General features: G+C 46.8%; 1 protein-coding gene across 2 annotated transcripts in view; it reads left to right on the top strand.

Moving 5' to 3' along the window:
* The window catches only part of DHX57 (DExH-box helicase 57), a 28,971-nt gene that overhangs the window by 1,535 nt on the left and 15,112 nt on the right, over positions 1 to 12,324 (top strand). For both annotated transcript variants that reach the window (XM_078864304.1, XM_078864303.1), the window contains exons 2-12: positions 1,224 to 1,433; positions 1,836 to 2,210; positions 2,928 to 3,089; positions 4,178 to 4,987; positions 5,762 to 6,176; positions 6,678 to 6,799; positions 7,547 to 7,742; positions 8,369 to 8,493; positions 9,176 to 9,309; positions 10,199 to 10,253; positions 11,621 to 11,868. In XM_078864304.1, coding sequence (XP_078720430.1) covers positions 1,240 to 1,433; positions 1,836 to 2,210; positions 2,928 to 3,089; positions 4,178 to 4,987; positions 5,762 to 6,176; positions 6,678 to 6,799; positions 7,547 to 7,742; positions 8,369 to 8,493; positions 9,176 to 9,309; positions 10,199 to 10,253; positions 11,621 to 11,868 — 2,836 coding nt within the window. In that variant the 5' untranslated portion in view covers positions 1,224 to 1,239. The remainder of the gene's footprint in view (positions 1 to 1,223; positions 1,434 to 1,835; positions 2,211 to 2,927; positions 3,090 to 4,177; positions 4,988 to 5,761; positions 6,177 to 6,677; positions 6,800 to 7,546; positions 7,743 to 8,368; positions 8,494 to 9,175; positions 9,310 to 10,198; positions 10,254 to 11,620; positions 11,869 to 12,324) is intronic.

The following is a 12,324-nucleotide window of genomic DNA, read 5'->3' as shown; positions in this document are numbered from 1 at the left end:
CGTAATTATGTAACTCTTCCTTTGCCACCCCTGCTGTCTCGACCTCACCCCCTGGCCTCTTGTCGTGTGTACTGATAACTTCCTTCCATGTTCGCAACTTGGCTCAAATCCTTTCCTACACGTATCATTGAAAACCTGTTGCCGTCATAGGGCCCTCCTTCCTCAATGTTTTCCCCCTTCTCCCAGTGTGCCCCCACTTGCACAGGATCTTTGGATGTGGTCATATTTCTATGATTAATGGATTAAAATGTTGTTATAAACGCATCTCAGGAAGATAAAACACCATACACTGTATATCTTGGCGTGTACATTGTTTGTCTCCGTTTTTATTTGAGTTTGAAGATTCGGTAATGAGCAAAAAGGCTTCAAACCAATGTAGTGCAGTAGAGAAGTTTTATAAACTTCGCAACCTCAGTAACAGTGTCAAAATAATTATAATACAATATTAGGGATATGAATTTGGAAGGTAGTTGTTTGTTAAAGGTTGGTTAAGGTAAGTCATTGCTGGTTGATGGGCCTCAATGAGAGGGTGCTGTGGAGAAGCCCCTCTCGTGAGTATTCCGGCCTCCGTCTATGTTCGCCAGACTGCTTGGAAGAGATGGGATGCAACGAGCTTAACCCACTGTGGAGTAACCATTCATATAGCCGGGTGCATAGAACTCGGGGGATTTAATAAAGCTGTAATTGTTTTCAACTGCCACGCTGGGAGATCAAACCGGCGAGCTCTGGATTGCATGTACTGACAATCACAACGATGGCAGCATCGATTATCTATTGTTTTTGAAAATATTTTCTCGTGGAATAAATCAGTGGTTTCACACATACACAACTGAATGCACATCACCATCCCACCGTGGATGAATACATCTGTCTGTGCAGGTCTGACAGGGGTGTTTTGTGAGCATTTCTGACTAAAAACTAAAATGGACAATCAATTTCAATCTTAATTTGTCATATGCCCAAGTGAAAAGCCACTTTATGACGAAACTAAGGATTTTTCACATCTCGAATATACTTGAAATCATGGAATTGTTCAGAAGTGACATCCCAATTACTTAACTTCCATCCATTTTATCACAACATTAATGTAGTAACATCATCAGAGCTCTATGACTGAGCACACCTGACCATTGTTTCAAAATCGGTTTTCTCCTTCACTAAATTTAAACTTGCAAGAAAAGTAGAATCTTTCACGGATGTAATTTTGTTTTCTCTGCTTGCAGTTGTGCGACACCGAGAATGAGCAAGGTGGTGAAGAGACGTGGTGCTGCGCGGCCCAACCGCGGCGGTGGCCGCGGGAATAAGCCGAGAGGCAGTGCCTCCAGGGGGGGCGGTGGCCGTGCTTCTGCGAGTCCAAAAAAGAACACCAGCCACTTTTGGGATGATGGCGACGATGACTTTGTGCTAGCGCCGAGGTTCGACGGTATGCCTAGGTCAGTGAGGCTGCACTGATGAGTGATATTAATATCGCCCGCACATAAATATTGCCTCTGAAAGAGATGTATGAACTGAGAGCGGACGAATGTCTTGGAATAGTGTTTCTCAAACGCCAGTCCTCAATATCCGCTATCGTGCACATTTTCATGATTATCAACCACCGGGTTATATGCAACATTTAGCAGCTATATTTTAATATAAATGGATAATATTGAAAATGATGCTGCACTTTGGAGGGTCGCAGAGACTGAGTGACACTGCCTGATGGTGTAACATCACGTGTTATGTTAATACACTTACAACATTGCTTTAAAGTTCCATTGCTTTGAGATTATGAAAGTTGACAAGCGTATTTAAGTATTTTTTGTAACCATGTTTTTGATCATGTTTCTTTTTAGGTCCTCTGGGGCTGGTAAAGGAGGGCAGGGTGGTGGTGGTGGTGGTGAAAGAGGTGGTGGTGGTGGTGGAGGAGGTGGTGGTGGTGGTGCAGGAAAAGGTGGAGCTCGGGCGGGAGGTGGAGGCTCTGGATCAAAAAGCAAGAATGGGCTGGGCGGTGGCAGTGGTGGTGGCGGTGGTGGCGGTGGTGGCGGTGGTGGTGGCGGTGGTGGCGGTGGTGGTGGTGGTGCGGGAGGAGGTGGTGGCGGAGGAAAAAGCCGTGGGGGGGCGCGACAGGAGTCACGGGTCCCTCTGCAGAAGCTGCGCATGACGAGTGCTAATCAGGAGCACGTCAAAGAGCTGCTCCGGGTGCTTCAAGGACAGGAGCCTGAGACAGAGTGAGTGCCTCTTTAAACAATAAAGGACATTTTAAATATATCCACTGTATGTGTAGACAGGTAGCATCTTTGTGTTTAATGTGATTCAAAACTGGGTTTTAATTGCTCTGGACAATTTTGGCATTGTTATATTTTTCCATGATTGCCTTTGATGTCATTATTGTACCAGATGTCATAGTAATTTTTGTTATCACAAGAACGTTTTTAAAGTGCTGTTTTAAGGGTTTTGGGGGGATTTTGTGAATTTAAATGCCTGGTGAATTGTGAGGTATGTGCTGAAGTATGGTCAAACAAGCCTGGTGACTATCACAGCGTGGGGAGGTCGTCATTTGATGAAGGGCTGTAAATGATATATATTCTATATTAAGTGTGGTCGAATTCAGTCATTTCTTTTTTGTTTCATTAAATATTTACCAACGAGTAAATAATTAATGTATTAATCATAATTCATATAAATTATTTGGCATTGGTATGTTCTTTTGCTGTGCTTATTTTATCCCAGCTCTCTCTTATAAAAGAGACATCTGATTTCTATATCTGGCTGTCTTTTTGTCTAAATTTAAACGGCTGTTCACGTTGCATGGGAATTGGACCCATTGGCACGAAGGTTAACCCGAGTTCTTGCAGTGTGGATTGGCAGGGCATTGCACTGACACGGCATGGTTTATGCGTGTCGAGGGTGTGATAATGTTGTGTTGGTTGGTGACGGGCGAGCAGGGACAGCGATTACGAGGAGGATGAGTCGCGAGGCGATGAGGAGTACTGGGAGGCGGACCAGGAGTTGCTGGTGGAAGATGTTGTGAACCACTGCGAGAGCCCTCGGCCTGAGCCCATTTCTCAGGCTCAGGTGTCCCCCTTCGCCGTGCACAACCTCACCAGGTGTGGAACAAAACACCGCTGTGCCGTGTCAACATTAAACACCACTTGTAGGTATCAGTGTGCGTTGCTTGCATGCAATCTACCTGTCGATTTTCTAGCATTCTTACATTAGCAGAATGTAATAGCGGTGCTGTTCCCCTTTCGGCTTTCTCTGGTCTAACACTGGTGAGACATGGCCACAAACAAGGCTGTCTCTGGTGTGGGCCAATCAGTTTCAAAGACCGTGCGTATATAATTATCAGCACATGTTTGTTTACATGTTTGTGCCACAAGTATGTGTGGTTAATGCAGATCTGATGCCTTGCAATAGGTGTCGATTTGGTGTTTGAACATCTTAATACCTGTGTTATTGCCAGAAAGGTTAAAGCCTATTTTTCTTAGTTCATCATTTTGATACTGCCAAAAAAGGTCTCCGTCGATAGGAATGTGTTGGTTGTCAGATTGTGCAGCTCGTAATTAGAACGCTGCAACCTCAAATCTCATTCAGTCAGCTCAGCCCTTCTTCCAGGATCAGTATAATGAGTACTATTGTGGGAAGACACAGATGACATAAATCACCCAGAATGCTCCCAATCTCCTTAGTTCTCAGAAGTTAAACAAGGCTGTGCTGGATCGTGCTTGGATGGGCAACTAACATGCATGAGGCAGGTGTTATAGGCGACGATAGGGCTATATTATGAGCAATAGAGGGCAGTGCAGAAAAAAATGCATTGTTATGCTGTACTATGTTCCCATGTTGTTTCCTCTCCACCTTCACCTAAGCACACTGACCAGTGTGGTGAAGTATAGTCAATAAACCCCTTTCCACAATTGGTGTGGAGAGGCCCACATTCAGCAGTAGATTGACAAAAGGGCTCTACATATAGATGTGGGAAGTCAACAGTGGTTATTATTACGGGTCAACTTGCTCCTACCATATGAATGTCGAATTTCCACGCCTGACTCTGAGCAGCAGCACGACATGCAGATTAATGCGCATATAAGTGAGAACGTAACATTTCCAGCAGAATTCATCCTATAAAATCGGCCAATGTGAGAATATCGTCGCAATGTTTATAATATTGTTAACAGGTTTTTTATCCTGTCAGGTACGGCTTCGACAGGTCGCGCTGCGAGGCCACTTTGCGCCGATGCGACGGAGACATCGGAGCTTCCTTGGAGTTGCTGCTGACCCAGTGCTTCCAGGAGAGATTTCCAGGAAGTTTTAATTATGCCAACGCTGACATTTCCTTGGACGACTGCTTGGAACAACGGAAGGAGGAGGCCTTCGCCCTGGAGTCCATCTTCGGCTCAAACTTCATTGAGCGAATTCCGAACAGGGTGTGGCTCGTCAGCCTAGAGCTGAGCTTCCTAACGGACAAGCTGAAGAACAAGGCCCCTCACCAGATGCAGAGGGCCGACGAGAGGCTCAAGGAAGACGCTGGGCCCGTGTGCAGGTTTTACCTACGGGGTGGCGGCTGTCGCTTCGGGACACGCTGTCGGCAGAGGCACGTGGCGCCCACAGCCGACGGTACTTCGGGAGGAAAATCTTCCATCGCCGAGCCGCCTCAGTCCATGTACCAGCTCGAGATCCGCTTCCCCGCCAACAACCGCTACCCGTGCGTAGCTCCTCTCGTGGCGTTCGTGTCCAGTAACGTCCTGCTGCCGGCGTCGTTCTGCTTGTACGCTAGCGAGCTGCTGTACGCCGAGGCGGGGGCGCTGGCCGCAGAACGGCTCCCGGCCGTGTTCACTCTCGCCATGCTGCTGCAGGAGAACGAGGCCAGGGTCACGGAGCTCCTGAAGAGGGCGGAGCACAGTTTTAGCCTCCCCGCGCCACAGCTGGCTCCGATCAAGACGCCGCAGCCGGCCTCGGTCGTCAAGGCACCGCCGCAGAGCGCTATCGCCAGCAGAGCACCCCGGTGAGTGAGTCCAGTGGTAGTAATAATTGTCGTTATCATCATCATTACCATTATCATCAATTAGCCGGGCAGTCGTGGCGCATGCCTTGAATCTAGCACTGGAGGCAAGGGTTGGTGGAACACATAAATGTTGTGTAACCTCCTTCCCGTGGGCATCAAGGAGCCATACCCTATCCTTCCAGGAGAAGTTGATATAGCAAACTGTGGCCTTTGTTCCATATATATGGGATAGAGTGTTGCCACCTCACATGCGTGGGTTTTCTCCGGGCGCTCGGGTTTCTTTCCACATGTAAACACTCATTAATTAGACAATAACACATGTTTCGAGGGCTTCAGAGCTTTGAGGGGAATTTGGTGCTGTCTCCTCATCGCCTGGCCGCCTTTCCGACATTTCTGGTTCCTCGTGCCATTCTCTGACTTCAACAGTAAGTGAATACTGTTCGTATTACAAGTTGAAATTATTAGGAATCACCATTTTCAGTTACAAGATGATGTGCCATGAAAAGTCACAGGTGTAATTTCAATGGTAAATTTTGATAAAGTGCAAAGCTATCATTGGGGATGCTGCGTAAAATGAAACGGTAAATATTGTATTCAGTAGTCGTCTTAAATAATTTATAATAATATTTCGAGCTTTGTCGGGTCAATGTAGGCTCAATTCCCAATGGTATAGTTGGAGTGGTCTTGATCACGAATGTAATGGGGCTTGTGTTCTTTACTCGAAATGTGATGCTGCTTGCTGACACTGCTCCTCTCTGCCACTGTAACCGCCAGACCCAGAGAAGAGTTGGAGCCGCGCCCCCAAAGCGAGACACTGCCGTGGAGGCAGCGGCCCTGGGAGACCAGGGCGGCCAACGCCATCGACCCCGTCGACCAGACGCGCGGCAAGAAGCCGAGCATCCAAAACGGCCCCGGCGAGCGAGCTCGCGACGACAAGCGGGGCAACCGGAACGGCCCCAGGGATTGCGTGCGTGGCACAGCTCAGGGGCCGACGATGACGCCGCCGCCGGCGGTGTCGTCGCGCGACGGCGCGGAGGAGGACGGAGACGACGCGAGCACGGTCGGCGTGGAGCCCGAGAGTTACGTGCGCCTCAAGCAGCGGCAACAGGAGCGCAAGCGGCGAGACCGCCGCCAGCAGGACACGCTCGCACAGAATGCCAAGCTCTGCCGCCAGTACCGGGAGAAAATGGTCCGCATTTTTTTTTGTTGCATTTGTTTTTATCGCTTTTAAGCGCGTGTGTTTTTTGGATTTTCTTTTCCTCCCAGTTCAATTGTGCACACTTGCAGCCTTTCTTCAGTTTGGCGGCAAAACATTTCCACGTTATGAGCCACTTTGTTAGGCTGTCATTTTGTGGCTAGGTTGCTTCTGAGAAAGAGCAATATTTCTCAATGGGCCTTAACCTGGTAAAATTTTTATAATAAATTCAACATAATAGTTACTGTTGAATGATGACCTCCCCATGTCAGGGAGGTCTTTGCTTATAACTAACTAAATTTTCCTCTACAAAATCACTATCTGCACTGTTGCAGTACAGCATCTATAGATGCAGTCGGAATTTAGATGCTCATTCACCTTCAAATTGTATTCTATGATTCACAGCCCGACTCCCAGTCACCGATTCATTGGTTGGCGTGTGCGTTTGACGTGCGTCCTAATTGAATGTGCGCTTCGCGTCGTTGTACGTGGCAGTCAAGCCGGCAGTACCAGTCAATGCTGCAGGAGCGGAGCAAGCTGCCTGCCTGGGAGGAGCGCGAGCTCATCCTGGAGCTGCTGCAGTTGCACCAGGTGCTGGTTGTCAGCGGTATGACGGGGTACGTCCACGCACAGCCCCTCTGCTCGCGTGAATCACGATCGTAGACTTCACCAGAGTCCACAAACAGCCGAATAAACGGCGCGGTGGCGAGACGTTAACTCCCTCGTCTGGTATGGAGGAGGTTGTGGGTTCGATCCCGACCCCGACACCTGTATCTTTTGAGTTTGCATGTTTTTCTCCCCGTGGTTGCGTGGATTTTTCCCCAGGTCTTCCGGTTTTTCCCTCCACATTAAGTTATTTGTTCTTCTCTGCATAAATATATGAATATTTCATGGGTATATTAATAATTTTTTATTGATGAATAGTTACCTGTCTAATTCATTCTTTTTTTCGTTATTGATGTTGGTATTAGTTGTGTTGAAGGAATTGCAGATTACGAGGAATCTGGCAGTATCCACAATGGGAACGCTTCCTCCATGCGTCTCTGCATGTCTAATGATCATAACGCTTTCATGTTCATTCATAAGTATCAATGCCTTGAAAAGAAAATGCTATAATAGGTGATGTGTTGGACAATGCTTCTTGTTGATTTTAAGTGCTTTGTGGAAGAACTTTAGCCACAAACATGACCTGTGATATATTGTTCATTTTACGACGGTGGTATTGACGAACGTGTTGAGCTTATTTATTAACAACGGTTGTGCACCACTGCTAACGCAGCATCACCACATTTCACATGTCGCACGCCCGTTGACCTCTTTGACGGCGGCTAACCGCGCTCTCTTGTTTTGGCATCGGTCGGAAGGTGCGGAAAGACCACGCAGGTTCCCCAGTTCGTGCTGGACGCCTCCCTGCAGGGCTCGCCCGCGAACGTCTGCAACCTCGTGTGCACGCAGCCGCGCCGCATCTCCGCCATCTCCGTGGCGGAGCGCGTGGCCCGCGAGCGTGCCGAACGCCTCGGCGCCAGCGTCGGGTACCAGATCCGGCTGGAGAGTGTGCAGGTGACGGTGGTGGAGTGGCACTCGTGCTAGGCAGGGGTGGGGGCGCTTAGGAACCTGCTCCAGTGCCAACGTGGCATCTCGATTTGCGTGATGTGCTTAAGTGCCGACGGGCAATATTTTGGATTCATTATTTTGTCACGTCAATGTGTTAAGGAAGACTCCTCGTATAATTGTCTTTTCAAATAAAGATGCTGGGGTGACATTGTGGGCAGCAGAGTGCAGTGCAGCAAAATAAATGTTTAGCTGCAGTATGCTCCCAGCTCCTGCTTCAGGTTGTGCACCAAGTCTGCCGCCTGCAGAAGCCAAAAAATCATCAGCACGTGGCAACAGAGATGATCGTTTCTGGCAATGAGAGCAGTGCAGCATTTGTGTAGCCCGCCTTCTCAAAGTCACACCTACCGATGTGACGAAGTGTAGGCAACTAAACCACACAACTTGTGGATTGGCAAAGGAGTTGACCGAGGGTATGGTTGTAAGTTGGTGAGGCCGTGGAATAGAAAGAGTCCCTGATGAGGTTGAAGGCTTGAATAAAGGGTCTTGGTATTAGCTGGGGTATCCGATTGCACATGCCTCTGTTGCTGTATTTTGACTTGTCCGTTCGCCGCTGTACGTTTGCCCTCCGCCAGTCGTCGGCAACGCGGCTGCTGTACTGCACGACGGGCGTGCTGCTGCGGCGGCTTGAAGGTGACCCGATGCTGCAGGGGGTCACGCATGTTCTCGTGGATGAGGTGCACGAGCGCACGGAGGAGAGGTAAGGACTACCGGTCCCACTAACCACCACCTGGGCTGGCATCGCCACGAGCCACTCGACACACGCAAGGGATAGGCGCGTCGCGCTTTGCCCTCCTGCGATTCGATACGATTCAAGTGTCACGATTTGGTGTGGCAATTCGATAAAAAATTAATGGGTAGCACCTTTAGTGACTGTCGGGGTGTACAACTTGCACGAGCTGAAAATTAAAACATTTTAAACACACAATTGGATGCATATAACGTTAGTCTTAATTTATGTTTTATTAATGCGTCATTACATAACTAATGGGAAAGCCAGTTTGATAATTAATCAGACCAGGCTTACAAACAGTTGAGATGCAAAAACTACGTAACATTATAGAAGGACAATATGCTGCGATACAATTTGGATTATATAAGCATCTGCATCTCAAGACCCAGTGCATGAGAAAAATACACTTATATTATGATTTGGCATGTAAAGATACGTGTATTAAAATGAATGCGTATGCTCGCAATCATTGCACTCTGATGATCACCTACCCAAGCACTTGTCCACCTCAACCCCTGGAAGGCTTCTGAGTTGTAACGAGATTGGGTTGATTTGGGTCAAAGGAATTTCAATGCTATTATATGTTGACTGCTATGCGAGTCTTGATTCAGAAGATGGCGCCGTGTTGTTATCCGCTCCGTGTGTGCAGTGACTTCCTTCTGATGGTGCTCAAAGACCTCATTGCCCAGCGGAGTGACCTCCGCGTGGTGCTCATGAGTGCCACGCTCAACGCACAGCTCTTTTCTGAGTACCTCTACGGCTGCCCAGTCGTGCACATACCAGGCACGTGGCTACCCAGTTTGACCTGCGCAGTCTACAGATTTCACGTGAAGCACTAGCCTAGTAGATGCGTTGCAGTGTTTTCAAGCACACTCACTCTGCATGTAATGACATACCCTCACCCTTCCCAGCGAGCCGATACATTCAATTGATTATCGGCCGCAAGTCCATCCAAGAGTTGATTTATTATTTGTCTTATTTTTTACCATCTCCATTGTTAGGGGTGCCACGGTGGCGAGATGTTAACTACCTCGCCTGGTATGCAGGAAGTTGTGGGTTCGATGTAGACCCTGATTCCTGTATATTTGGAGTTTGCATGTTCTCCCCGTGGTCGGGTGGAATTTTCTCAGGGTCCTCCAGTTTTTAAAACATGCGTTTAGAGTATTTGGCTGCTTTAAATTTCCACATGATAAGCCACTTCGTTGAGCTATTATTTGTGGGTTCTGAAAAAGAGCTATATTGCTAAGTGGGCCTTACCTGGTAAAATATTTTAAGTTTTGTCTTATAATTAATTTCTCTCTTGTTCAGTTGTGTTAGGTCCATTATAATAAATGTAACATGAGCATAATATTTCCGGTTATGTTGTGTAAATGGCGGTTTATTGCTCGGAAAATATTTATTAAAGAATCTAAGGTGATCAATGCAAATATAATTTTATTCATGTGTTCATGTTAGCTTGGCAGAAGTTCATGTTGATTCTAACAATTCCACGTCATCCTTTTAATGATACAGGCCAATGCACATCATGCTCATAGCTGCCCTTACAACGCTTGTAGACACTGCAGTAACAATAGATTCTAATGTAGGTGTTTTTTTTCCGAAATGACATAAAATAATGACGTTGCATTTAATCAATCAAACGCTAACAAGTTATGTTTGCTTTCAAACTCAGGGAGAACATTTCCAGTGGACCAGTATTTCCTTGAAGATATCATTGACCTTACTGGGTGAGTCACTGAATGATCGCTGATGTGTTGGTACCCTTTCTCCTGCAAAACAGATATAATTTGAAAAGTGATGGTTGGTAACAGCTCCCTTTACCACAGGCAGCCTTTACTCATATGTCCTTAGCTGTGTCTGCTCACAATGCAATCTGGATCTGTGCTGTAAAGGTGCAAAAAAAAATGGAAAAGAAAACCTTTTAGTTCAGTGCTCTTCGTTCCTTTCATTGTATCGAATTTCACGTAATGGGGTGGAATCAATAGCTGCTATTTCAAGGCATGGTCATTGTTGTGGAGATCATGGTTGTGTTTATTCTCACTTGTGCTTCTGGTTTTTCTCCAGTGATTACATGGTTTTACACTGTGGGTAGGTTTGCACATCATGGTGGTATAAAGTGTAAAGACCCCACCACTTTATTTAAACCGATTATCAGGGTGTCCACATATGTGCATAGCCCTGAGTGCATACAACATGCAAATGCATCTTACATTTAATTACATCTGGGTTAGAAGCCGTTTTTTCCCAGAGGTCAGATGAGAAATAAATTGCATAATGCTGAAGAAAGTATAGTATACAAAACACCCAGAAACAAGATAGTACTATTTTTACTCGTACTCTTTGGGTCTTTCTGTAAAGTCACGTAGATAGAAAACTAATAGATCACGACGTTTCGATCGCAACACGGGCAGTCGTCTTGAGGTGAGAGAGAGAGAGAAAGCTACTGAAACGAGGTCTTGTCAAGGCCTGAGATGGGAGTCCCCTCAGGGTGAGAGGGCGGGGCTGGAGATGGTCTCCCTGAGGCTGTGGAAGTGGCCATTGTATCGTGAGTGATTAGAATGTCAATGATGCATCGGTGGCAGAGCGAGTAGGACATCCAAGCTGTCAATGCAAAGACATCCAACTCAGAGAGTCGGCTAACATGACACCTGAACATGAAACCTAAACATAAGTAAAATTAATTAATGAACAAACAGGTTAAATGAGTATTCAGCAAGGCATAACGGAGGAACTGTAAAATAAAAATGTCATGTGCACGTGACATAAGAAAGCTCAACAAAGCAATGCTGTACCCGGTGAATAAAGACAATACACGTACAGTATTTGAATTGGGCTAGATAAAATGGAAATGTGGATAAATGTCAAGAGAATGCAAGTTGCTATGGTAGCTTGAAATGAGATCCCAAAGGGATTAGATGCGAGTGCATAGAGATTAGCTGGTGTACGGTGGTAATTTAACTCCTGTATACAGGTACAGTGAAGTGCTGTTTGCGAAAACCTTTACATAGGTTCCTTGGATGACGTTTTAATTTTTAACGGTTTGACGTCAATGTTTAAAACGTCACTGCCGTCCGTATCCCCACTCTCTGCGCAGCTACATCATTGAACACGGCAGCCCGTTCATGCGTCCAGCCGTGCGCGGCGGCCCAGATGGTGGCAAAGGGAAGGGCGCAAGTGCCAGTGGAGCAGGAGGGCGCCGAGGCAAAGGAGGTGGCATCCTGGGACAACTGGAGGAAGAGCTTTCGCGCTCGCTGACTCTTTCGCCAAGAAACGCGGTGCCTGTCAAGGAAAAGGCTCCGGACCACACGCTTTCCATCCAGCAACTGCATAGTCGATACATAGGCGAGACGGCACACTACCTTGTTCTACTCTCTCGGGGTTTTTACAGCATTAGCATGATTATCAGCAGCAGCAGCAGACTCATCATCATACAGCATGATGTATATATGTATGTTGAACTTATTTTGCACTGTACGTAGCCAACCGTGCTAATCAGAGGTGCGGGGGAAGTACAACAGACCAAACACAAAAAGCAGTTCTAAAGAAATTAGTTTTCCATCGAGATTTAAAAGTGCATAGTTCCATTGGCTTCCTAATCTCTGAAGGACGTTTCAGACTCCTATAGAAGTGCATCTGAAATCACGCGATGCAGGGGCTGTCTTTGTTTAATTGCTAGCCAAAACAATAATTCGCAGCGCTTGAGTCATCGTCAAGATGTTACATAATGCTAATGGTCATGAGCAGCACCTTTAGAATCATCACCTTGATCATCGCTGATTCATTCTCAGTTCATGGCTA

The sequence above is a fragment of the Lampetra fluviatilis genome, chromosome 18 (genome assembly GCF_964198595.1).
Source record: "Lampetra fluviatilis chromosome 18, kcLamFluv1.1, whole genome shotgun sequence".
NCBI lineage: Eukaryota > Metazoa > Chordata > Hyperoartia > Petromyzontiformes > Petromyzontidae > Lampetra > Lampetra fluviatilis.
The sequence above is the reverse complement of the archived record's forward strand: the minus strand, read 5'-3'. Positions and strand labels throughout refer to the sequence as shown.